Genomic DNA, 24,725 nt, shown 5'->3' with positions numbered 1-24,725 from the left:
TCTTGGTGCCAGAATTTTCCTCTCTGGCTCTCCCTTGGAATTTTTCCCCCTCCCGCCATCCACTCTCCCCGCAAACGAACAAAGAGCAGAGAAAAGACCCTGAATGGCGATCTGAGTCATTGCTTCTTGATTTCATGTTCGCCTGCTCTGCCACTTAGGATTGTTGAAGCATTCAACAGATCCCAGAATTTCATGAACCTCTATTCTTTCACCTATAAAATGGGTATAAACATACTCACTTCACAGCATGTGTCAAGGGGCCACACTTTCTGGTACACGCAGGCCCTCGGGGCAGGACAGGTCTCTACCAAGTTCCAGGTGCAGGCCAGATCTGTCCTGCCTATCCACCCCCAACACAGAACACACACACCCACTGCCCCCACCCCTACCCACTGACCTTCCACATTCTCCTTCACTTGAGAACCTAATGATTTGGGGTGATTCTTCCCAATTACAATGTAAGTTCCTGAAAGGTCCTTGACTGGAGGGTCACTCTTCCTCCTGATCCTGGATCCAGGTGGCCTTCTGAAGGAACCAGGAAAGGAGAGGTCCAGAGTCAAGTGCACCAGCTCAGCAGCCCCTCCTAGCTTCCCCTTTCCTCTCCACTTCCCAAACAGCAGTCCTGAGGCTTCTCAAAAGAAACTGCTTCTTCCTACTCGAACATAGCCTAGAAAAGTTGCCCTGTCCGCTGGGAAACATTTGAGTTGGTCAGAGGGATACTGTTTTCTCCTGCACCACCTGGCACTTGCACTCCCACACCATGCCCTCTGGACTAAGAGGAGGCCTCTGCTCCATCAGCCTCTGCCAGGGTCCATTTGTCACCAAATTGTTCTGATGGCCAACTTTCCATCCCTCTACCTGCCTCTGGGCTGCGCCTGCCCCGAGCGGGCAAAGACAAGGCCCTGGGGTTCCACTATTGCAGTTCCTCCTCCCCGGCCGCCCAAAGTTTTCAGGACGGAGTCTCCATTTAGGGTGGGGTCCCAACCCCAAGGTGGACCCTCACACCTTCTCCGGGGAGATACCCCTGCACAGGTACCCCCCCCCGACTCCTGCCCACCACCATCGCTTCTGCCGACTCTTCCATTCGAAGCAAACAGCAAAGGAGGAGGCACACCCTCATAAATCCAGAAGAGCACACAGGAGAACCTCCAGAGAGCGTCTCCGTGTAGTGGGTGGGTGAGGCTGAGCCGGGGGGAGGGAGCAGGACGAGTGCCAAGCACAGGCAGGGACACTGAGCAGGACCCACTGGATCACAGACTCAGAGGCGGAGGACAGCCCAGTCAGCAGGGGGACTGAGAGCTCACAGAGCCTTTGGTGTCTGGGTTCAGGGAGGGCCTCACCCTCTGACAGGGTCTCAGAGCCCAACCGGCTCATGTTCCCAGCCTGAGACCCACAGAGGGGAACTAAGCTTTTTTCCAGAGACAGTGGAAGGATCTCTCCTGAGCCACAACTTTCTCTGTCTTTGTCTGACTACCTCAGGATGCAGAGCTTTTTGTCTGTCTCCAGGTTTCTGCATCTTTGTCTATCTGTTCTCTCTCCGCCCACCCCTCCTACCCCACCATCTCAGATAATTTCTTGGGGACTCTGCCTTGGGGCTCCCGCTCTCCAGTGTATAGGAAACCTGACCTTCATCATCTGTTTTTTATATTTTAAAACATCAGCTTCACTTCCTACCTGGAGGAGGTGGGGGCTGAGGAGCAGGCTGCCTGGTTCTACCCCACCCGCCCCCTTCATTTTGGAATCACACCCTCCCCCAGAAACTTGCCCCAGGGAGGGCAGAGCTGAGGTCCTGCCCCTGCTCTCTGATGGCACTGTGGCCATCTGATGGCTGAGCCCAGACCCAGATTCATAGTCTTCCCTCCCAGTTGGGAGCTCTGGGGGGTGGTGGGTAGGGGCACCAGTGAGAACTCTCCTGATCAAGTGCTGGTTTGCTGATTTAGAAAAAAGTTAAAATTACAGGTCCAGAGAAAGCCCAGAAGGCCAAGAGATTTCATCAGTGGGAACCAGGCTAGAAAGCGTTCAAAGTCATTTCTGCCTTTAGGCAGAGTTACAGCCAACCAAGTTGTCTAACATGCTGTCACAGATGTTTGTTCTTAATTATTAATACTAGTAGTAGATTACACATACTGAGGGTTTGTCTTATGCCAGACACTTTGTTTGGCATTTCATTCTCTCAACAACTTTATGCGATAGGTACTATTATTATCCCTGTTTTCCTAATTAGGAAACTTACACAAAGAGAGCATAACTAACCTGCCCAAGGAATCTCAACTGAGATTAAGCAACTGATTCCACTTCTCCATCTCTGTACACAAGATTTCTAAGACCTGAGAAATGCATTCTGTACATTTCCTTTAAAAGGAAATGTACAGAATTTCCAAGAATATACTCTCCAGATTCTCAGGGACTCAGGTACCCCGGTAACAGAAGCATTGTCTCTAACTCACTTCTGGGAGAACTTGAAGAACCAGCTGGCAAAGATGGAATGGAAAGGCTAGAAGAAGGTATTTCAGGAAGCGGGTACTGGGAGGAAGGGCCCTAGAGGAGAGGCACTGATAGGAAAGGGCAAATAGATGATAGCAGCAAGTCAGGAGCCAGCACCGGCACAGCCCTGGAGTCTGGCTTTCTATAGGAAGAGCCGGGGTCAGCATCTGGAGGCCTGAGGCCAGTTCAGTTTATCCTCCAGGTTTCTGAGCAGGAGAGTGACACTCCAAAAGAGGTGTTCAAGACCTGGGCTGGAAGGAAGAGTCAATAATAAAGACCACTGATGGAAGGCTGGTATTACAATCCTGACAAGAACATGCAGAAAGAAGTTACCTCAGAGAAAAATCCAAAGAAATGCAGTCTGAGTCATCTTTCTCCTTCCCAAGCACTGGTATTTCAGTTAGTGTTCTGGATGGGCAGGGGCAGGAGAGCCATAGCATCCAAAGCTACTAGCACTAACACTGTTCTGAGGGCTCCTGAGACCACTTTGCTTGGGGATGACGGGGAATGACTCCCATGTGAAGATAGCACGAGAGGTTTGAAGCAGGACACTGGTCTGAGGACTGTGGCCTGTGAAGCCCAGGCTATGGGTCCCACTTGGTCTCTGGATGGATAAGTAGATGGAGATTAGCGGCCTATAGTAGCGCAGCCCAGTGTTTCATGTCTTTCAATTTGAAATAATTCCTCTCCCTGGGTGGCACAAAATATATAAAATAAAATAAGCAAAATTTGATTAAGAACTATCAATTCAGAAACTACTCTGTTCATAAAGTTCAATCTCTTTCTTTCAAAAGCCAAAAGCCTTATTACCATCTCATTGTATATGTCTGCGTGTCTAAGAGTGAGACAGCTGAAATGCCTGTGTTCCTGTGAGGCTCCCACTCGGGGGGCTTCTGTGTATGTGTTGTGTATGTGTTATGTGTACATTTGCGTGTTTCTCTGGCCCTGTATGCACTGAACTTTCAAACCATAACAGAAATACTGAAGCTTGGCAGAAATATCACAGGAATCATTATCTAATTTCAGAACATGTTATTATAATACCTACATGATGTAATGAACTTCACAATGTTCATGTTTATTCACCAACATGGAGCTGCAGACCCACATATCAAGCCCTACCCCCAGATGCTTCTCCAAGACTTGAAAGCAGAGTAGGCCCCAAAGAAAGTTCTTCAAGGAATAATCTCCTGGCAAAGGTGTCCTCATGGATTGATATGTTTGGCTGTGTAAAAATCCATGGGGTATTTCCAGAACCAGGACAGAGCCTATCTTGGGATGGCAATTGCATCTCCTAGAGTCCCCTTTCTTCCCCAGTAGAGGAGATCCAGAAACTGACAAGGAAATCACAGCCACATTGGGGCCCCAGAAGCAGACAAGCTTTCCCTGACTCAGCTGTGGACCAGTGGGCCTATGATCCACCCAGCTCCCCCTCTCCCCCAGAGGCTGAATTGGACTGAGACTGAGTGCAAGGGGAATGTTTGCTGTTTGCTGCTGTTCCCTGTTGACTTTAGCCAGTAGCTCTGTTTACAAACCCAGGTTGGTTTTCCCAGCACAGTTAATTAGACCAAAGACATCTGGTGTGAGGGCTGGGGAGGGCATCTGCTCAGAGCCTTCCCCCCACACCAGCATCCATAGGCCAGTACAGGGCAGAGCAGTTAAGCAGGAACAGACCGGACCAAAACCAAAGCTCTCAGGGGGATCATGGCTTCCTTCACCTTGCCTTTCCCATGACAGCTAAGTTAGCTGGGGGACCCCTACTCTCTAAGTCTTAGAGGATCAAAAAGTCAGTGTTGGATGGCCTACCTTGGTGGAATCATAGCCTGGCAAGAGAACTCGACCTTCCATGTTCAAAAGGACAGAAATTTCTGTCCCCTTTCTAATCAGAGACCCTGTTTTCCGTAGGAAGTCAGATTTCTTCTGGGAAAATCTCCCCTTCCTGGATACCCACTCAGAAAGGAGGCTTTGGATCCTTCTCCTTCTCCCCAACCATCCCTCCCCGGTCAATCCTGACACTAGGGAGGGCAGAATAACTTGCCCAGAGGGAGGGAGGAGGATGCCCATGGAGGCGAGCGGATCTAAGTGGATAGTTTCAGGGCGTGGGGAAAGGGAGAACTGCGAGGGGGAGGGGCAGCGCTTATCTCTCCCGGGAGGGGGGAGCTTACTCCAAACAACTAATGCACTGGCGTGTGAAAGCCCCTCAATTAGCACTAATGATGCAATCAGGGAGGGAGGGGGAGGGACCAGACGTTCTGGTGGAGTCAGCACCAACTTCACACAGGGTACATACTCCCTTCCTGGGACACAGTGGCTCCTTCGGACATATTGATGCACACACCCCACAGACGTGCGTGGGCACAAATGAACTTTTTGCACGTGGTTCGTGATTCGCTGCTGACCCGTCAGACCCCCCGGAATTTCAGGGATAAGCCGTGGATCCCTGGCTAAATATGGGATTCAGACAAGGAACTTCAGAAAGTCTTGGCAGAAAGGAGTTGAACAGAGGCATCTTAGAAAGCTCATGATAACTCCTCTGAGCCCAGAGTTCCCGTCCCATGGCACTCACAGGTGCCAACTCGGCCGTGCTCGCTTCAACAAACCGCCCTCCACCTCACCCCAACCCAGAGTCCAGGGCAGAATAAGGAGTCCCCACCCCCAGCCCCACCCGCGAGAAGCGGAACCCAAGCGCCTTCCCTGTGACCAGCTCGCCCCAAAGCCCGGGGTCCCAGGCAGGGAGCTCTGGGATCACAGGGATCCCCGCTCCCGGCCCTCAGCTGCTCGTCCCTCCGTAACCCGTTACCCGCCAGCTTCGCCCCTTTATCTACCCCACCCACTCTGCTGGGCCAGCTCCGTTATCGGCCTCCCGGTCCCGTTATCCGGCCGCCCCGGCCCCGTTATCCTCCCTCGCTTTGGGCCCGGAGCCCCTGCGAGCCGCGGGATCGCCACCGCCCCCTCTCGCGCTTCCCAGCCTGAGCTCCGGGGGCCGCGGGCTGGGCAGGGCCGGAGCCGCCTCCGCGCCGCTTCCCAAGGCCCGGACGGCCGCGGGAGGAGGTCCCGCTGTCAGTCAGCAGGGAAGGCCGGCCCGGGCGGCCGGAGGGGGCGGTGCCGAGGACGGGCTCGCGCCGGGAGCGGGAGGCGGAGGCGGAGGGGCGGGGGCGGGGGCGGCTGCGGGCCTTATAAGCGGCGGGGGCAGGGCGGGAGGGAGGCAAGTGTCAGGCCGATGTGCCTCCTGCGAGGGGCCGGGGTCGGGGCTGCCTGGGCCATGCGCGCGGGGCTGGGCAGGGGCCGCCGGGGCTCAGAGCGAAGCCGCCTCCGAGCCTGAGCCGCCCGGGGCCGGGGCCGGGGCCGGGGAGCCGCGCGGGGCCGGCCGGCCGGGGGGAGGGGAGCGATGCGGCGCCGGCGGGCGGCGGTGGCCGCGGGTTTCTGCGCCTCCTTCCTGCTGGGCTCGGTTCTCAACGTGCTCTTCGCACCGGGCTCGGAGCCTCCGCGGCCAGGCCAGTCCCCCGGGCCCTCGCCGGCCCCGGGCCCGGGACGTCGCGGGGGCCGTGGAGAGCTAGCCCGGCAGATCCGGGCGCGCTACGAGGAGGTGCAGCGATATTCCCGCGGGGGTCCTGGGCCCGGGGCTGGCCGGCCCGAACGGCGGCGCCTGATGGACCTGGCTCCGGGCGGGCTGGGCCTGCAGCGTCCCCGGCCCCCACGGGCCCGGCCCCTGCCCGACGGCGCCCCGGGCTGGCCCCCGGCTCCCGGCCCGGGCCCTCGCCTGGGTTGCGCCGCGCTCCGCAACGTGTCTGGCGCTCAGTACGTGGGCTCCGGCTACACTAAGGCAGTGTACCGGGTCCGCCTGCCCGGAGGGGCCGCGGTGGCGCTCAAAGCGGTGGACTTCAGCGGCCACGATCTGGGCAGCTGTGTGCGCGAGTTCGGGGCGCGGAGGGGCTGCTATCGGCTGGCGGCCCACAAACTGCTCAAGGAGATGGTGCTGCTGGAGCGGCTGCGGCACCCCAACGTGCTGCAGGTACGAGGGTGGAGCGCGAGGGTGAGGGGGCTTGCTTGGAACGCCCAGGCCCTGGTCACTGAGGCTGAAAGAGAACGCCTTGGTCTTATAGAAAAAGAAATGCGGCACCAGTGACTGTGCCCATGTTAAGCTAGGAACAGAACCCGCGCTAGGGCCCTTCCCATTGCACCACTCTGCCTCTTTACCCAGTGATTCCTGGGTTTCTCAGCTTACACACATCCCTGAAAGACAGAGGCCAGGACAGAGAGCCCCAAAACCCTAGGGATGGGGCAGTGCTTCGAATTTAGAACCCTGTGCCCGACTGGAGCTAGGGTATTGAACATCAGGATATTTACTCAAGCCAAATTAATTCTAAGCCAAGACACCAAACATCCATGGTTGAGTCAGCCCCCAGCAGCAGTGGTAGAGTCCCCCATAGTGATGGAATATGAACCCCACTTCTTTCAATTCCCAGTGATTCGTCTGACCTTAAAGATGGGGTGGGACTGCAATGGAGTTAGGAAGGGCTGGAAAGAGACCGTGTGGCAGGCTTGATTCTCACAGAGTCCCCACCCACTCAGTCAGAAACCACTGGAAGGGAGGGAGAGTTGACCAGAAAATGTCCAGCCTTTCCAAGAAGTGACCCTGGGGTTCCCAGGGGCTTAAAGAGGGTCTACTTGAACCACTGGGAAAGCCTTAGGATCCTAGGCAGACTGAGGGCCAGAGGCTCAGAATCCTATTAAGTGAGAATCTGCCTCTCCTGTTTACTAGGAAACAGGCAGGAGAGATGAGACCCCCACCTAATCTCCTCCAAACTGAACTTTCAGTGAGCCTCTCACAATCCAGCACTGCCTTAACATACCCTGCTTCCTTTCTCCTGGGTCCCAGTTCTTAAGTCTGCCTAGGATAAGACAAACTATTCCTGTTGCACATGTCTGAGCAGACTGAGGGGAATCCCTAACTGCTCTAGCCCAGTGAACACAGGGCGTGTGCACTCCCCAGCAGTGAATATTGCCCATGCCTCCCACCTCCCACCTCCTGACCCACTCAGATTCACCTTTTTGCACCCAGCAGAACTGACCAAAAAACGAGGCATCCCTTCTTTCCCTGGGAGTGAAATGGAATCCTAGGCCCAGAATAAGATAGATAGGTCAAAAAACTCCTTAGACTCCTGCTGGCTCCCAGTCTTCCCCCAGGATACCCCTACCCTGACCAGACACTATGGCAGGGTCCTGGGCCCTGCCTTGGTCACATGTTGGGCAGAGCCAACCTTTGTGTGTAGTTATGCCTGGCTGCATGGCTGACACTGTGTCTAGAGCTCCAGGGAGTGAGCCACTGGTTACGTGGCCATTCTAACTGGGAGGATCTTGTTCTCTGCACTTCCCAGGGGGTTTTGGAGAACTTTCTGGAAATTCTGGAATGTCAGCCTGATTCTGAGAGGTGGAGGGTTCTGAGTGACTTAGTAGGACTTTAAATGTTATTCTTTTATAAACCTCTCTTTCCATGTGAACTGCCTCTTCTCTGTTGGCCCATTTTTTTCTTTCCATTTAAAGTGCAGTGTCTTCCCATAGTCCTAGTAGATATGGTGTCTCCACCCCATCATGATCCAGTTTGGTGCTGATTCAATTAGAATCACTCTCCAAGCTCTGGCTAAGGCACCCAAGGTCAGAGACCATGTGCACGAATCACATTACCTTTCCTGTGAGTCACGACCCACCATTTCAAATTTGTGTCAGCAAGATTTTTCAATAAAAGCAGTACATGCAATTTATAGTTGTATAGTTCCAGCTTTCCTTTTTCTTTCTTTCTTCTTTTTTTTTTTTTTTTTTTGAGCACACGTACTTTTATTTAGTTTCCATTACTTTGTGTCTCACAGTAGAAACCATATATGTTTGCATATTGTTCTCCATAACAGGTAACCATGATGATAGCCCTTGCAGATTTCTTTTATCTCAGTTTTAGTGCTTAGATAAAAGTCAGCTACTTCTATCCTAGCCATGATGTTTTGGATGATTGGCTTTGGAAATCTGGCCTGGCATATATAACTGTTGACAATTTCCCCTTGGTTTCCAAAAACTCCTTCCATTCAAAATGTCTGAGTCCAATTCAAAATCTGATGCTCCAAACTAGATCTTCTTCCAGGATATCCTCATCTGAATAACAGCCCTTTATCCATGCATCTGAGACCTAGTGATGTTCTTAATACCTTCTCTCTTTTACCTGATGTATTCAACCCCTCTCAAGCTTTGAGCTCCTGAAACATCCTCTGAATCCATCCACATCAGTGCCTCAATGCTAGTTCAAGCCAGCTGGGTTCTGAGTTAGATGATAACTTCCTGACTAGTCTCCCGGCCCTCCTTCCCGTTATTCTCCATTCTCTACCAAGAAGTGTAACAGTGGCCCACTTCACCTTGTTTTAAAAGGGACATGTTTTCCTTTCCTCTTCTCCCTCTCCCCCTCCCTAACCTGGAGCCAGGACAAGATTACCTTTTCCCCTCCTAAACCAAGATACCTGTTCTTGAACACACACACACCACACACACACACACACACACACACACACACACATCACAGAAAGGATGTCACCAGAAGATCTGGGAAGTGACTATCTCCCAAATTAACATGTGAATTTCAACACACCATCAAGGCACACCTGGGACCCCCATCAGAGCACACCTGGAATGCAGCCTTTGAAGAGTTTCTTTAAAAGCCCTGTGTTTTCCCTGATGGGCAGAACCACAGCCTCTGGGACAGGAATCCCCTGTGCTTCTCCTTTGCTAGCAAAGCAACAAACCTTCTTTTTCCTTTTTCTCAAAACCTTGTACTCCTTATTAAATCAGCACTGGGGACAAGGACTGAGCTTTCAATAATTGAAGCAGGTTCTGCTTTCCTTGGAGGTGTGGTTTCAAAGCTTGTTGCACATGGAATCACCGGTGCCCTTGCTAATACACAGCATCCACCTGTGGGGATTTTATTCACTGGGTTTTGAGAGAAATTCCAGAATGTATTTAGTAAGCACCCTAACCACTTGGGAGAATGAGGCAGGAAGATCACAAGTTTGAGGTCAGCCTGTGCAACATAGTGAGACCCTGTCTCAGAATTAAAAGAAGAAGGAGGAGGGGGACAAGGAGGAGGAACAAAAATCTTAAAATGATTCTAATGCACCTAGTCTGTGACTTAGTGTATAAGTGTCATTGGCTATAGCTCATCAGCCCCACCCTGGCCCATTTTAGAGATGGCCACACGTGTTTCTGACATGAATGAAAAAATAAGTACTAATCTGACAAATATTTATTGAGCCCCTACTATATGCCAAGCTGTTCAAGAACTAGGGATACAGTAATATAGAAAACGGACAATGGGGTTGGGGTTGTGGCTCAGTGGTAGCATGCTCGCCAGCATGCGCGAGGCCCTGGGTTCAATTCTCAACACTGCATAAAAATAAAGGTATGGTGTCCACCTACAACCAAAAAAAATTTATATATTAAAAAAAAGAAAATGGACAAAAAAAAAAAACTTGTCTTCATGAAGATTACATTCTAAGGTAAAAGACAAAAATAGAAACATGAAATGTTAGAATGCAGTAAGTGCTATGGAGAAAAATAAGGCAAGGTGAAGGATGAAGGGTAGAGCTGTGGAGGGGGAGATAGGTTGTGGTTTAAAATGGGGTGGTCAGGGAAGACATCACCAGGAAAGGGGCAACTGAGTCAAGATTCTAAAGAGAAGAAGTAAAGTCAGCTGTGGGGACTCACATCTGCAATCCCAGCTACTCAAGAAGCTGAGCAGGAGGGTCACAAGTTCCAGGTCAGCCTCAGCAACTTAGCAAGGCCCTGTCTCAAAATAAAATTAAAAAGGGCTGAGGATGTAGCTCAGTGGTAGAGTGTGCTGGCGTTCGATCCCTAGTACCACAAAGAGAGAGAGAGAGAGGGAAAGTGAGGGGGGAGAAAGGCCTACTCCATGAGCTCTAGCAAAAGCAAACAAACTTTGCTCTTCTGGCCTTCTCCAAAAGAAAATATATTCTGTAGCTCTCATGTTCATGTCATTACTCCTCAATTCAAAACTGAACAAGACGTTCCCCATAAATGTGATACTTCTCACCTTGTCGTCGTTGTTCAAGTCTTCCCTTTTCTGAAAACCTACTCCGGACCCTTCCACTGGGAAGCTTTGCTAACTCACCTCTTTGATGGTCCACCATGCCTGGATGACCTTCTGCTACGGGTATCTAGGATACAGCATGGTGTTTCTGGTTGACATGTTTGCCTCCTCCATCACCAAGACCAGACTTCAGGTGGTTTCTTTTCCTAATCCCTTATCGTATCCTCAGTACACAGCAAGTAGATTCTTCAGTGTTAAATGCATAAAAGAGTGAGGAAGGAAAGAAGAATGGAAGGGGGAAAAGAGGAAAGAGGTGGGGAGGGAAGAAGGGAGGAAAGAAGGGAGACCTAATGTGGCATTAAGTGCAAGGATAGTTTCACAGAGTAGTAAATCTGCAAACCCAGGCCTCCTGCTGGCCAGTCCTGTGGGAAGCGACACCCTTATTCTTCAACCTTCTTTCTACAGTCCCTGTGGAATCACCTGCAGGTGCAGGTGTGGGAGAGGATCATAAGATAAGGCAGTGATAACAGTAGTCTCCATGAGCAGGCCTCTCTTGGGCTCCTCCAGACCATCCTTCCCCCTCCTTGTTTACTTACTTGCCTCTTGCTTTTCTCAGCAGGGATAGGAGAGAGATCCAGACTTCAGAGCCTCCATAATGTCCTCAGGAGCTCAGGGACTCTTCAACAAAGCTCTACTCAGAGCAAAGGAGAAAAGACCAAAAGAAGAAACAAGAGAATCTTCTTAGGGATTTGGGGAGGGTAGCTGGACTTGGAATTGGATTGAACAGAGGTCCAAAATCAAAAGGTTTCTAAGGGATGTATGTGTCTTTGAGTTGGTCACCAACGACTTGGGGATGCTTGGCCCCCTGGTGCTACTGCAGTAGAGTCTTTCAAGGCCACCCAGCCACCATCCAGGGCCACCATATTGTATATCTCCAAGGATGCCATTCCTCCTGGGTTGCAAGCAGAAGATTTCTTTTTCTGGGTCCCCAGACCTGAAAGGTCCATATGTCCACAGGATTTCTTATTCATTGCACAGGGACCATTTCCCCACAGCAGTTCTCTGTCCGCCTTGATCTCACCCTCCCACATTTCTGACATTCCCAAGAAAAACCCTCCTTTCATTGGGTTTTTCCACCACCTGAAGAAGAAAACATTACTATAGGGAGGATGATGAGGTACTGGTTCTTAGGTTCAGGGAGAAACGACATGAAAAGGGGTCTAGTTTGAGCTGCAGGCAGGGCCTCTGATTCTAAGAGCTCTAGAGAAACTTGACACCAAGACCAGGTCCAGGCCAGGATTGGGGGGAGGGAATAAACCATCTTCCCAGAGCAGGAAGTATGGAGAAAGAGTGAGCTGACTGGGGAAGCACTTTGTTTTCTTTGGCCTCCTCCAGTCCTGGAGGGAACTGGGAGAGAGAGGGAGAGAGGCTGGAGGGAGGAGAGATCCGCTTTTGTGTCCTACCCTCTGCCAGGAGATGGAGACTTAAGAAGGACAGGGGGCCTGGAAGGGACACCCAGGCCAGGCCAAGTTTTCTTCCTGCTGCTCCCTATGAGGGAAAGGGAGCCAGGGACACAAAGTCCTGGAATTAGAGGCCAGTCCAGTGAGAACATGGAATGTGTGTGGGGTGGAGCAGATAAGTTGGCGGGAGGCATGATGGGTTAGACATAGAAGGAGTAGAACTAGCTGCAAAGCAGAATTCAACCCCATTGAGGCCCCGACCTTCTCTCAAGTCTTGTTCCTGCTCCATGGCCTTGGTCACCAACCTCTCCACCAGAATAAGACCTGACAGTTGGGGCGGGGTGGGGGGCAGAGAATTATCCTGGGAAAAGCTCCAGGCTTAGGCAGACAGACAAGGGTATCCCTTCCGGAAGTTGAACCTTGGGCAACCAAACGTGTCTCTTGAGTTCATGCTCGGACTTACCAGGACATAGTTGTTCTAGTCCCAACAGAAAAGGACTTCTCAAGGGCGACTCTCTTCCTAAGCCAACTTTTCCCAATGACTTCCATCCCAAACGTCCTTCTAACCCTGAACTCAATCCCAACACCCATCCCTCACAGGACCCCCAAACCAGTCTCAACCCGAACCCTTCAAAATTGCTGAATTAAACCCCATGCTTTTATCTGCGTCCAAATTCTGAACTTTACCACTACCCCAGCTCCAGGTTTTCATATGAACATCAAGAGGAAAACTGATCTAAACACAGATGTCTGCTGAGGGGAGGAACTTCACAAAAAGGAAGAGCGAGCTGGGTGCAGTGTTGGACACCTGTGACCACAGTGCTTTGGGAGGTGGAAGCAGGAGGAGGCAAGTTCAGGGCCAGCCTCAGCAAGTTAGCAAGACCCTGTCTCAAAGTAAACAATAAAAAGGACCTGGAGGTGTGGCACAGTGGTAGAGCATGTATCTCATAGGTGGGAGACCAGGGCTCAATCCCGAGCTGCAGGAGGAGAAAGAAGAGGAGACAACAACAAAAGATGAAGAAGAAGGGAGAGGGGCCAAGGAGAAGAGTTAACATGTGTTGAGTAATTATGAGGTATTAAGCACCAGTTTTCTGTCATAGTTACACCATGCCACCCTATGAGTTGGCATGACTATAATCACCATTTCAGAGACGAGGAAACCAAGGTTCAAAAAAAAGGTTGGATACTGGTAAGGCGCCCCCTGCCCTGAATAGGACTAATGGAAACATTCACTCCCATCTGCAGTATCAGCAGAGTGAGGGTCAGGTCTCAGCTGGACATCTTCTATCTACATGGGGAATATTATGCTGCTCTAGAAGCCAAACCAAGCCCTGTCAGATGAGATCGTGATGGGGTCTCTGCTCAATAATCAAGTGAGAGTTGGCCCTGAGACTTCGGAGCCTGGAAATACACTACAGAGTGACACAAGTACCGTGTGGGTGGGAAGGATCAGACCCAGGAAAATGACCCCTAGCCTGGCTAACCCCAGGTCCACAGAGTCACTGACGACCTCACAACTGCAGCCCTGATCCCACCACGCTGAGAGTACATTTCCCGATCAGTCAACCCAAACTGCGCCCAGATATTATTCCAATCCATTCTCGGCCAGCAAAAAGGCATTCTAAATGACCAGGCTATCCAGAACACCGTGAGGGGATACCTCCATCACCACAGGGACCTTAACACAGTGGCTTAACCCACGCACACATCCACAAGGGGCACTCCCATGCTGCTCAGGTCAGGATCTCTCCAGCTTCTCTCTCCCCAAAACCTGATGATTTCTTCAGCATGTAAAGGGAAGCCAATAGGAGGTCTATCCCCCTCATCGAGGAGCTCACTCAGGGGGACACTGATCTGCAAAAATCCATAGACATCAGCATGTCTGGGTCCGACGAGAGGAAAGGCACCTACTCCCTGGAGTCCTCTATTTCTTCCTGGGTCAGGCTTTGTGTCTGGGACTTTATGACCAGAATCTGTCCAACCATGAAGGACAACATCAGGAAATGCTCAGCAGACCCTACTCCACCACTCTCCCTCAGTCCTTACAAATTGGCCTAGCCAGGTATCCCTGGCCGCAAAGAAGCCTGATCAGAGACCAAGTGGGAGGCCCAGTCTATGACCCAGGATGCTCTGGCTTAAAAGCCAACAGAAGTCCCCTCATGGAACCTCCTGGTACTGGAAGCACTGAACGCTTGGCCTCGCAGCCCTCAGCCCTGGTGTTGCACACCGACATTTCCCAGGGCCTCGACTCCCAGGATAGCCAGGAGTGACTTCCTGAAGCCACCTGTGTCCAGTCCCATCTCACTCTTCTCCCACCTCCCACATTCATCTCCCTCTCGCACGTAACCTCAGTGTTCTTCCGCCGCTGTCCCCATTTGTCACGTGGGAGCCGTCACCTGGAGTCAGTGACTATAATAAGTATAATGAGTCCTGGAGGAAGAGGGGCAAGTGGCATAAGCAGAGAGAACCAGGAGAGAGCGAGTGTCTGGGCAGGAGGATCTGAGACCGCAATGGGATGGTCCCCAGTGGTCTCCGTCAGGAACCTGAAAGAACCCGCGAGTGCAGAGGGGTGGGGGCCTGGTCCTCCCCAGCCCTCCCCTAGAAACTGACAGCTCCTGGAGCTGAAGACCCACCATCCACAGACCCCCCCCCCAATTCCACAGATGCAGATAAAAGTAAGAACAGAAATAACCAAGCTCGGAGAGGGGCGGGTGCAGATGTGGCCATCAGAGTCCCAGATGTGGCTCAGCCCCGGCCGCTGCCAGGGCTGCTGTTGTGGCTGTGAACAGGAATGCACACCCAGATGGGGCCAGAGGAAGGGACAGAGCTGCTTCTGGGCTCCAAGAGGAGCACAACTCTGAGGAAGAAGAGATATAGTGTCTGACTTCACCAAAAATGCTCAGTCGATTTTTCCCTGGGGAAAATAGATCCCTTCGAATAAATATTCCACCATCAGGCACCCCAAACTCCTGACTTCATTCTCGGCTCTCCTCCAACTCCTGCTGTCCATCCTGACCTCAGCTTCACGGGGACCTTTCTCCTTGGGCACCTCCTGCCACTGAGGGGAGGGCAGCAACAGCTTCCTGTCTCTGGGACAGGGAGGGAAATGTCAGTTGCTGCTGGCAGGTCAGCCCCTGTCCTAAGCCTCACTAATACCCAGGCACTATGAAGATGAAGGGGCCACAGCCCTGCTCAGGAGCCCCCGCACACAACACAGTGCTAAGGCTGCGGCACCACCACCCATCAGGCACCTTTACTTCCCACTTCGTTTTCAATTCTCATCGCAGGAGAAGTTTGCAAATTGCTCACAGCAGGAAATTTCCAGAAGTACAGAATATAATCAGTGCATATAATCAGTCTTGCCACTTTCAGACAGAGCTCTCCCCGAGGAGTATCCTACCAGGGAGCAGAGGAGACCCGAGGTTGGCAGAGCCTAGAGTGGGAAGAAGTCATACAGGATGACCTTGCCCAGCCCCCCCCCTGTCGGTGAGCTTGGTCTGTCCCCAGCCTGTTTGTGAAAACACAGAGGCCAGCCACACTTTGCTATTCCAGGAGGATTGGATGTCTCGACATAGAACATCTCCCCTGGGCAGGAAGTTCTTTAAATATAGCCTGAACCCCTCCCATTGTAGAACCAGCCACGTCCTTTGGTAGGACCCAAGGAGAGAGACTAAAGACAGCTGTCATGGTCATCCAGTGAGGAGCCGCAGCACTGAGATGGCCCAGGCCCCCAGCTGCTACACAGATCTGTTCATATGCAGAAATCTGCTCTGAGATCAACCAGACTTTGGGTGGAAATCCTAGGACTCAGTTTCTCAGTATCAACCTGTCCCTTCTATGGGATTTCTAAGGACAGCTGACTGCACTTACCACAGGAAACAAAACCTTTTTTAGGAAATTAAACTCTCCACACCTTAGTTTCCTACAAAAACCAAACATTTCTGGAGTACCTGCCACATACTTCACATACTCTATCACATCTAATTTCACCTCGACAGCCCTACGAAGTTGGAAATACCACTGGCATTTCCAACATGAGTAAACAGCCTCAGAGAGGGTGGAAAATTCACCTGAGGTCACACAGCTAATAGATAATAGCACTGAACCCGGGTCTAAGCAGCAATCTGTGCCTTCTCCATGTTCTAGTCACACCTGGGACAGGTGTGCTGGAGGGTTGTCCTAAGCCTCACTAATACACAGGCACTATCAAAATGAAGGGGCCCACCTGAGGGTCACTGGGTGGCAGAGCCCATGAAGCACTGCTGTTGGGTCCTCACAGTCTCACCTCCTGACAAGTAAGCAACTGGACTGGCAGCTGGGCCCAGGGGTTCCAGCAACCAAGCAAGACTCAGGAGCAGACAGAAACATCACTCCCCATCCTCTGTCAGAGGGAGAATTAATAGCTTTTAGAATTACAGATTTATAGGGATTATTTGTGTCCGACAGATTTAAATCAAGGCAGACTCCAGGAAGAAGGAAGACCACAGCCAGTTTTACAAAGATGTGAAATTCTTTAGGGCAGAAAGAAGGGAGAAGGAAACCCCAGAGCTGAGACTAGAGGAGATCAAAGCAAGAGAAGTGGGCCCACCATCATGCGGAGGAGGTGGGGGGCCCCAAGGCACACTACGTGGGGTTCCACCGGCCATCTGCAGTTCTCCCATCCCAGAGGCCGGAATCTGGATCCCCGAGGCTGCAGCAGCCCTCTTCATGCGTCTACTCCACATTCCTCACATTCTTTACGCTCAATTAAGGAGAAATAATCAGGGGAGCAAGCAAGGCCACAGCAGGCCGGCCATGCCCCGGGCTGCCAGGATCACGTGTGTGGAAACAGGCCCCTCAGGCAAACCAGATGAGACCTCAGACCAGAGGGGCCAGCAGGAGGAAGAAAGCAAGCAGCAAGGAAAGATCCCTCCACGCCTCCACAGAGACCAAGGCCAATAAAGAAAGTGGGCTGGAGGACCGCCAAAGAAAAAGGAGCTGAGAGGGCAAAGTCAGAGCTAAGGGGAGGCCTCAGCCCCCCATTAACACCACAAGAGAGCTTTACTGCAAGTTCCATTCAGCACCATCACAAGGCCCTCAGGACCTCCCTGGATGCTTAGAATGTCTTCACCTTCGTCAGTTAGTGCATACACTAAGTATGTCATAGGAATAGTGCCTCAGTGTGGTCTTCAGAATATGCTGGCTGCCCTCAGTCCTGCAGGGGAATACCATTCTTGACCTCAGTGGAGTATGCATGTTATTTCCCCATCTTGGACCAAATAGGTCAAGCTTCTGACCAAGACTGCCTCCCATCTCCAGAAGCCTCTCCGACATCCCAGCAGACCCAGGGTCTCTTGTCTCAGTTCTTCCTTCTTCCGGTACGTGTAACCAGTACCAGTTTCTCCCTTGCTGTTTTGTCTTTGTAGGTGGGTATTTCTGTATCTCACCCGAATAAGTAATAACTAGTTGAACCATCATTGTTTATTGAACATGTTCTATGTGCCAGACCCTGTGTTAGCTTTTGATAGATGACTTCATTTAATCCTGTTAGCACCCTAGAGGCCATTGTTATCCCCACTTTACTCACAAGGAAGTTGAGACTCAGCTAGATTAAGTGATTGGGTCCCAAAGTGACCCAGCTAGTAAATCTTCCTTGATTTACTTAAAGGGGGACTCAACACAGAATGGTGAAGTGCCAAAGCCCGGCTGTCAATCTAACATGAAGTGTAAGGACCAGGTTTGTGTCAATCAGCTCTTCATCACTGTTACCAAATTCCTGGCAAGAACATCTAAGAGGAGGAGAGATTTATTTTGGCTCACAGTTTCAGAGGTCTCTGTTTATGGCAGGCTGACTCCATTGCTCTGGGACCAGGTGACCCAGAGTATCATGGTGGGAGGCCACACCCCAGTGACCTTTCCAGAGCACACCCCCAGTGACCTACTTCCTCCAGCTAGGTCCCATATTCTTGTAATCCACTCAGTCATAAATGGATTAATCCACTGATGAGGTCACAGTCCTTTACGATCCATTCACTCACCAAAAGTCGTACCGCTGAACACATGAAACTTTGGGGGACATTGTAGGAACCCAGAAACCACTCCAGAGGCAGGAACTCACGCAAGAGAGTTTATTAAGCGGACAGACAGAGTGTATCCCTGCAGGGTGAGAGAGAGAGTGTGTGCAAGAGAGAGAGTGAGAGAGAGAGTAAATGGTGGAGCAGCCATTCCTTTTTTTTTTTTTTTTTTTTTTTTTTTGGCGGCGCTGGGGATCCAACCCGGAGCCTCGTGCTTGCAAGGCCAGGGCTCTACCGACTGAGCTGTCTACCCAGCCCGGGAGCCATTCTTAAGCAGTAGAATTTGGCGGGCTAATAACAACCGACCAATGGTTGGCAAGGAAGTTCGCGGGCTAACAATCTGGACCAATTACTGGGTTGGAAGTTTGCGGACTAACGATCTGGATTGTAAGGTGGTGTCAGGGAGCAGAATAATGGCAGCGGCAAAATAGCAGATCTGATGTCAACAGACATTCCAGAGGGTCTGTCTGTATTTAGCCTTGCTTACTACCTCACAGCAAAGACTAGGTGCTTAAGATAGGGTGGATGGACGGATTGATGGACACAGTTGGACGGACAGATGAACAGATAAATATAAGGATGATGTGGGGTTTACAGAGTTTAAGAGATGGAAATGGGCTCCCCAAAATACTCTTTTATCATCTCCCTTGTAATCAATAGGTCAAATGTGTGAGTGATTTGTCTTAATCAAAGACACGTTCTATGCTCTTTGTTGGCTCACTGATCATGACACCAGTCTGTGGCCACTTTGGAGCCTGAGTCTGTGACCATATGGCAGTCTCAGTTGGTAGCCACCTTGGCTTCTCTGTCTGGGGTCAGAAATAGGAGCCAGTTTATAATCATTGTGGGGCTCAGTCTGGGCCCAAGTTAAAGGATCAATCTGTAGCCAGTGGAAGTCTCTCCGGCAAGCTGACTTGCTGCTGAATAGAATATGCATAGTCCTCAAGCCAGAGTCCTTCTTTCTGGCCATCTGGAAACACAAAGAAGATGTGTGTGAGAGTAACTGGGTGTGTGACACAGTGAGGGCTTGGAGCACCCTGGGAATGGGGGCAAGGAGCCGGACCCACCAAGCGTGCAGCACGTGTGCTGAGTCCCACTTACGTGAGAGCGCACAATGTGGCACATGTGTGTGCTGTGCACTGGGGCGACAGGGCCCGGGTAGGGTGTGGGAGAGACAAGCACACACCTGTAATAACATTGGCTTCAGACGCTGGGAGAGAAGAAATTCCCCCAACTGTTTTATCAGAGCCGAAGTTACCAAATTATGTTGTTGTTTTAAATTTGAGCTTCTCTGCCTGCAAATGGGGGAATCTCAGGTTCACGAGCTTAATGCTGGCTAGGCCTGGAACTCCACTTCCCAACCCAACCAGGGCTCCCAGAGCTCCCAGGCCTGGGGAACAAAAGTCTTCTCTCTCAGGGCTTTGAAGTGGAAACACTAACTGCTCCCTTTAATTAGAAAGAAACCCCCTATTGTTCCTGCTTTATTACTGATGGATGAAGACGTAGCAGGGGGGAGATTGTGAAGAGCAGGGGTGCAGTGGGGGCGGCGAGGTGGGGGCCAGAAATCTCTCTTCAGAATAGAGCATCTCCACGCTCCTCCATGCACCAAACCAAACCTCTTTGTTCACCCAACCAACAAAGACCTCACTGGGCACCCAGCCTTTGATTAGGCATCCTAGGGAAGATAGAAGACAGTCCCAGCCTGCAAAATGTTTATAATCTAGGTAAGAGAGGCAGGGCAGGAGGATGAGAAACGAAAATTAATTGATACAAAATTGGTCATGTCAATATAAGCAGTAAGAATTTAGGATACACCTGCAATCCCAGCTACTTGGGAAGCTGAGGCAGGAGAAAAGCAAGTTTGAGGCCAGCCTCTACAATCCAGCAGACACAGTCTCAGAATTTAAAAAATAAATAAAACATGCTGGAGAGGTAGATCAGTAGTAGAGTACTTGCCTAGCATGTGCAAGGCCCTAGGTTCCATCCCCAGTAACACAAAAAAGAAAAAGAAAAAAGAATTTAGGCTAGAGTGAAAGATAGTCACCCAAAGCAACCAAGCTCCTAGGAAGACTCTGAGGATGGTGGCTGGGACTTGGGCTGGAGGGTGCATTCCAGAAAGAACTGGCAGAGAAACTGGGGAAGGTGTTTCCATGCCACACAGGATAAATGACCAGAGCAGGGGCAGCAGAGGTACAGAAGTAAGAGTGGACTAAGCTTCTTTGGAGAACAATTAGGAAACGGGCCTGGTTTTGCAGGGGAAACCGGGTGTGTGCAGAGGAGCTAGAGAAAATCCAGTGGAGAAGAACAGGTAGAACCGAAGCACGGGACACTTTGAAAGCACCCGTGCAGAACGGGGTTGATGAGACCCCCCGGGAGCCACCGGGTCTTTTGGAGGGAGAGAGTGACCCACTAAAAGGTGGCACTCGGGGAGAGTAAGCTGGCAGCTCCCTGCAGAAGGCGCGAGGGGAGGAAGGGCAGAGGGGTGGAAGCCTGCCGGGAGCTGGAGCAGAAGCCAGGTAATGATGGCTTAGACCAAGGTGACAGGCGATGGCACTGAGACCACGAAGGCAAGGCGAGTCTGGGCTCGATTTCAAAGGAGGAAGAGACGTGTTGACAGAACAGATAGGAGGGGATGAAGGAGCGGGAAGAGTCAAAACGCCTCTATGATCTCCAGACTGGGAGACTAGGAGGGAGGCAGGGCCTGGAAGGGAGTGGAGCTGCCCTCCAGCGGGGGCGGGGGGCAGAGGACTTAAAAGTCCCCAAAAGCTTCATTGTCATTTCCAGAGTCAAAAGATGCCCTGAACCCAGTACTGGGGGAAGAGCAACACCAGCGTAGAAAAAGTCCTGTTCTCCAAGACCCAGGATACCATTCATGAAAGCAACCTTTGTACGATCTTTCTTTCATGCACTTCAAAGTGACTCACACCTGTGCCTCATTTGATCCTCAAAATAACCACAGCAGGTGTCATTATCCCATTTTGTAGATGAAAAAACTGAGACCCAAGAAGGCCAAATAATTTGCTCCACGTCCCACAGCTAGTTTAGAGCAGCACTGGGAGCAGAAGCCTTCTAACTTCCAGCTCAGAGCCCCTCCCAGGGCCCGTCGGCAGCCCAGGGAAGAAGAGGGGCCCAGGCAGCAAGTGCCCTGAGTCACTAGGGAGTCTGGGGCTCAGAGAAAGGGTCCAACCCCAGACTTCAACCACACCCTCAGTCTACTCCTCACACTCGCAGAGGGCGTAAGTCGGGAGCCCAGGGCTGGAAACGCCAAGTCTAATCAAACCTCACAAGCCCACAGATGGTTTGAATCAAAGTGCTACCTTGATAGGAATAATGAGGAGCCCTGAAGACAGTCTTCTGCCAGCTCCATCCTTCTGGACAGAAAACCACCTCTTCCAGGAGAGTTTCCCTGTCCAGCGTCCCACACCCTCCAAGCCAGGCAAATCCTTCACGAGGAAATTCCCTGGCCCCACATCACACCTGCCTCCAGCCCCCCACCAGCAGAACCACCCATAGGATTGCCAAAAATCTCTGGCCTCAGGTTCCAGTTTGACAAAATGACTCCTCTAGACCTTTCTTGAAGCCAAAAATGGTTCCTAAGGAGATGGAGTAACCATCAGTGATAGGCTGGGGAGTGGGCTGGGGTCAGCACAGTGGTGTAGTTGGACCTGGGTACAGACAAATGAAGACCAGACAACTTCTTCTTGACAGAAGGAGTATCCCCAATGTTCGTTACTCCACATGATAAATGTCATCATGACATTTCTTTTCATGGGACACCTAATTCGGGGTGCCTAAGTCCCATGAAGACTGGGATTGGTGAATCTGTGAGGTCAGAGTCTTAGGAACAGAACCAGACCTGTTTCTGCTGGAGCCCATGGAAGCCAGGCCCCCAGAAAAGCAGTAGTGGCCCTCCTGCAAGAGAGCTTAAGCCCAGGTTCCCAGCCCCCCAAGCACAGCCCTTTGGAAAGGAACCTGCTTTAATGAAAATTTGGCCCTGCCCAGCCCCCTTGCCTTGCAAAGCTTGTTTTGAAGATTAAAAAACAATGAAGTTAATTTTTAAAAACCTTTCATTGAGTTCCACGAGACCTCTATTAATTTTATTGTTTCAATAAAGCATTGATTTAATTGTCTCCAGAAGGGCCCTGCTAAAAGCACAGATGTTACCTGAGTCGAAGAGAGGGAGCCGGGAGTCGTTTTCTTTCCACCCTTTCCCGTTAGCACATTAGCAGGATTCTGTTATTGGATTAACTGATTGTCACCTTAAAAGTCACCAAGTAAAGCCCTCAGGGAATGAGACACAAGGCAGGTAAATTTTGAGGAGATGGGCAGGTCACAGTTACAGGAAGCAAGAAGCCAGGCTGCATTTGGTTAAGACAGGAGAGGATTTTTTTTTTTCCTTGCTAGTGAGGAAACATTGGTTATTTAACCTCTGGCATATGACTGATGCTCCTGAAAAAGATCAGAAGATGAGCGCATTACTAGATGTACTATGCCCAAATCATAGGAGGGGAAGCATTCAGATGAACTGGCAAAGATACCTGTAATGTCATGTTTCCATTCCTGAAATCCTACTCTATGTGGTAGCTGCTTGGAGCTTGCAGTGCACAGCAATGAAGCAAAGACCCTGTTCTTATGCTTTCATAAGAGGAGACCCATGACAGAAAAGTAACAATGTGATGGACATAGCAAGATCATTTCAGAAAACAAAATGTCCTGAGGACATACAACAGAGCAATGTGATAGACAATGACCAGAGAAGGCCACTTGATGAAGTGATTTTTGGGCCTGAATACTCAAGAGGCAGCTAGTCATAGAATTGCCTGAAGCCTCAGATGTCATCTGTAGGAGCAGGGGAGGGGGGATAGCAAGTGCAAAGATCCTGTGGCCCCACTGTGAAAGGAGCATTAACAAACTGCTGAGTAATCAGAGGAGAGACCTCAGAGTTCTCTTTCATTAAGAATATTTCAAGAAATATCACAGGAAATGACTCCATCATTCTTCTTTGTGTTCCTGGTTATTTGCTTGGTATCAGGTAAAGTAGATGATCAATAAATAGTGTTGATTCAGGGGAAGGGAATGAGAGGGAGGAGGGGAAATGAACATATGGGGGAACTTCATTGAGTCAAATTGTTATTTATTTATTCATTCATCCTCTGGTACAGGGATTGAACCCAGGGGCTCTATACCATTGAGCTACATCTTCAGACCTTTTTGGTTTTTATTTTGAGACAGGGTCTCACTAAGTTTGTCCAGGCTAGCCTCAATAATCCTCCTGCCTCAGACTTCTGAGTGTCGGGAATTACCAGTATGCACCCCCATGCCCAGCTCAGATTATTTTTTAATTTGACAAGCAATTAGAAATCGAGTCACCATGGTGGTGCACGCCTATAATCTCAGCTACTTGGGAGGCTGAAACAGGAGGATCCCACGTTGGCGGCCACCCCCAGCAACTTAATGAGACCCAGTCTCAAAATAAAAAGGGCTGAGGATGGAGTTCAGTGGTAGAACACCCCTGGGTTCAGTCCTCAGTACTGAGAAAAGAAAAGAAAAGAAAGAAAAGAAAAGAAAAGAAAAGAAAAAGAGAAAACAAAGTTTAGTTCCTATACTAGGTCATCTGTTACCAAGCTGGGGAGGCAGGCATAGGGGTGGGAGGCAAGCTTTAGAATAGGTGAGAAAGGGTGTCCTCAGGTAGCAGTAGCAGCACTTGTTCCAACATTGCTGAAGCCACCAGCCAGGTATCCTCCAAATGATGGGGAATCATCAAAGATTTTAGAACAGGAAAATGACGTGTTGGAAGCAGTGTTCTTGGCAGATGAATCTGGAGCCCATACATGCTTTGAGGTGGGAGAACCCGAGGAGACCCAGTCAACAGAGCAGATGTGGGAGGAAGAACCGAGACCGGGCGGTGAGGGAAAAGAGGAACAAATCCAAGAGGTGTTTTTTAAAAGCACAGGACTTGGATTTGAGTTTGGAAATACCAAAGAGGCTCTGGGGTGTCTAACCTTGAAGCCTGGCGGAAATGACAGAACCCAAGGAAAACTGGACGGGCAGGGGATGGTGGGTGCACAGGCATCTGAGGGAACCTTTATACTCTGCACAGGTCATGGTGGTTACCCACAAGGATGGGGCTGGAGGGGCAGGCAAGGTAGCTCTTACTATAGATAATCGCTTTTAATGGAGGGATTTTGTATAATTTTGACTTCCTTTTTTTGTGTGCTTTTTGGAATTTTTCAAATAATTATTTTAATTCCACACAGACTCCCAGAGTCTCATGAACCCTTTGTAAATCATCAGTCCATCCCCCCAGGAAGGGAGAGAGGATGAAATGATTACAGGACCTTCTGGGATCTCTGAAAAACACCTATAGGAGTTCAGTTCTCCTGCCGAGTCTGGTTTTCCCAATTGTGCAAAGGGGGCGGAGGTCTAGGGCGGAGGTCTACTCAAAGTGTCTCTTGTCTCTCTCTCCTTTCTTCCCCCCTCCCCTCACCACCTTCCCCCCTCCCCAGAACATCCCACTTGTATCCTTTAAAGGCTCAAACATCATCGCACACTTCTCTTAACCAAGATTGCAGTGTCAAGTATCGAAAGACTGCCCTTAAGATTTTTGCAGCTGAAATTCATCCAGCCCATGAACTAAAATCC

At 50.6% G+C, this 24,725-nt stretch overlaps 1 protein-coding gene across 1 annotated transcript in view; it reads left to right on the top strand.

Moving 5' to 3' along the window:
* The first annotated feature begins 5,756 nt into the window (after nt 1-5,756).
* LOC306644360 (extracellular tyrosine-protein kinase PKDCC-like) overlaps nt 5,757-24,725 on the top strand; it is a 34,878-nt gene continuing 15,909 nt past the window's right edge. The window contains 1 exon segment of the mRNA XM_079111234.1: nt 5,757-6,496. Within this exon segment, the coding sequence (XP_078967360.1) occupies nt 5,873-6,496 (624 nt within the window). The 5' untranslated portion in view covers nt 5,757-5,872.

This window comes from Sciurus vulgaris (assembly GCF_902686455.1).
Source record: "Sciurus vulgaris genome assembly, chromosome: 14".
NCBI lineage: Eukaryota > Metazoa > Chordata > Mammalia > Rodentia > Sciuridae > Sciurus > Sciurus vulgaris.
The sequence above is the reverse complement of the archived record's forward strand: the minus strand, read 5'-3'. Positions and strand labels throughout refer to the sequence as shown.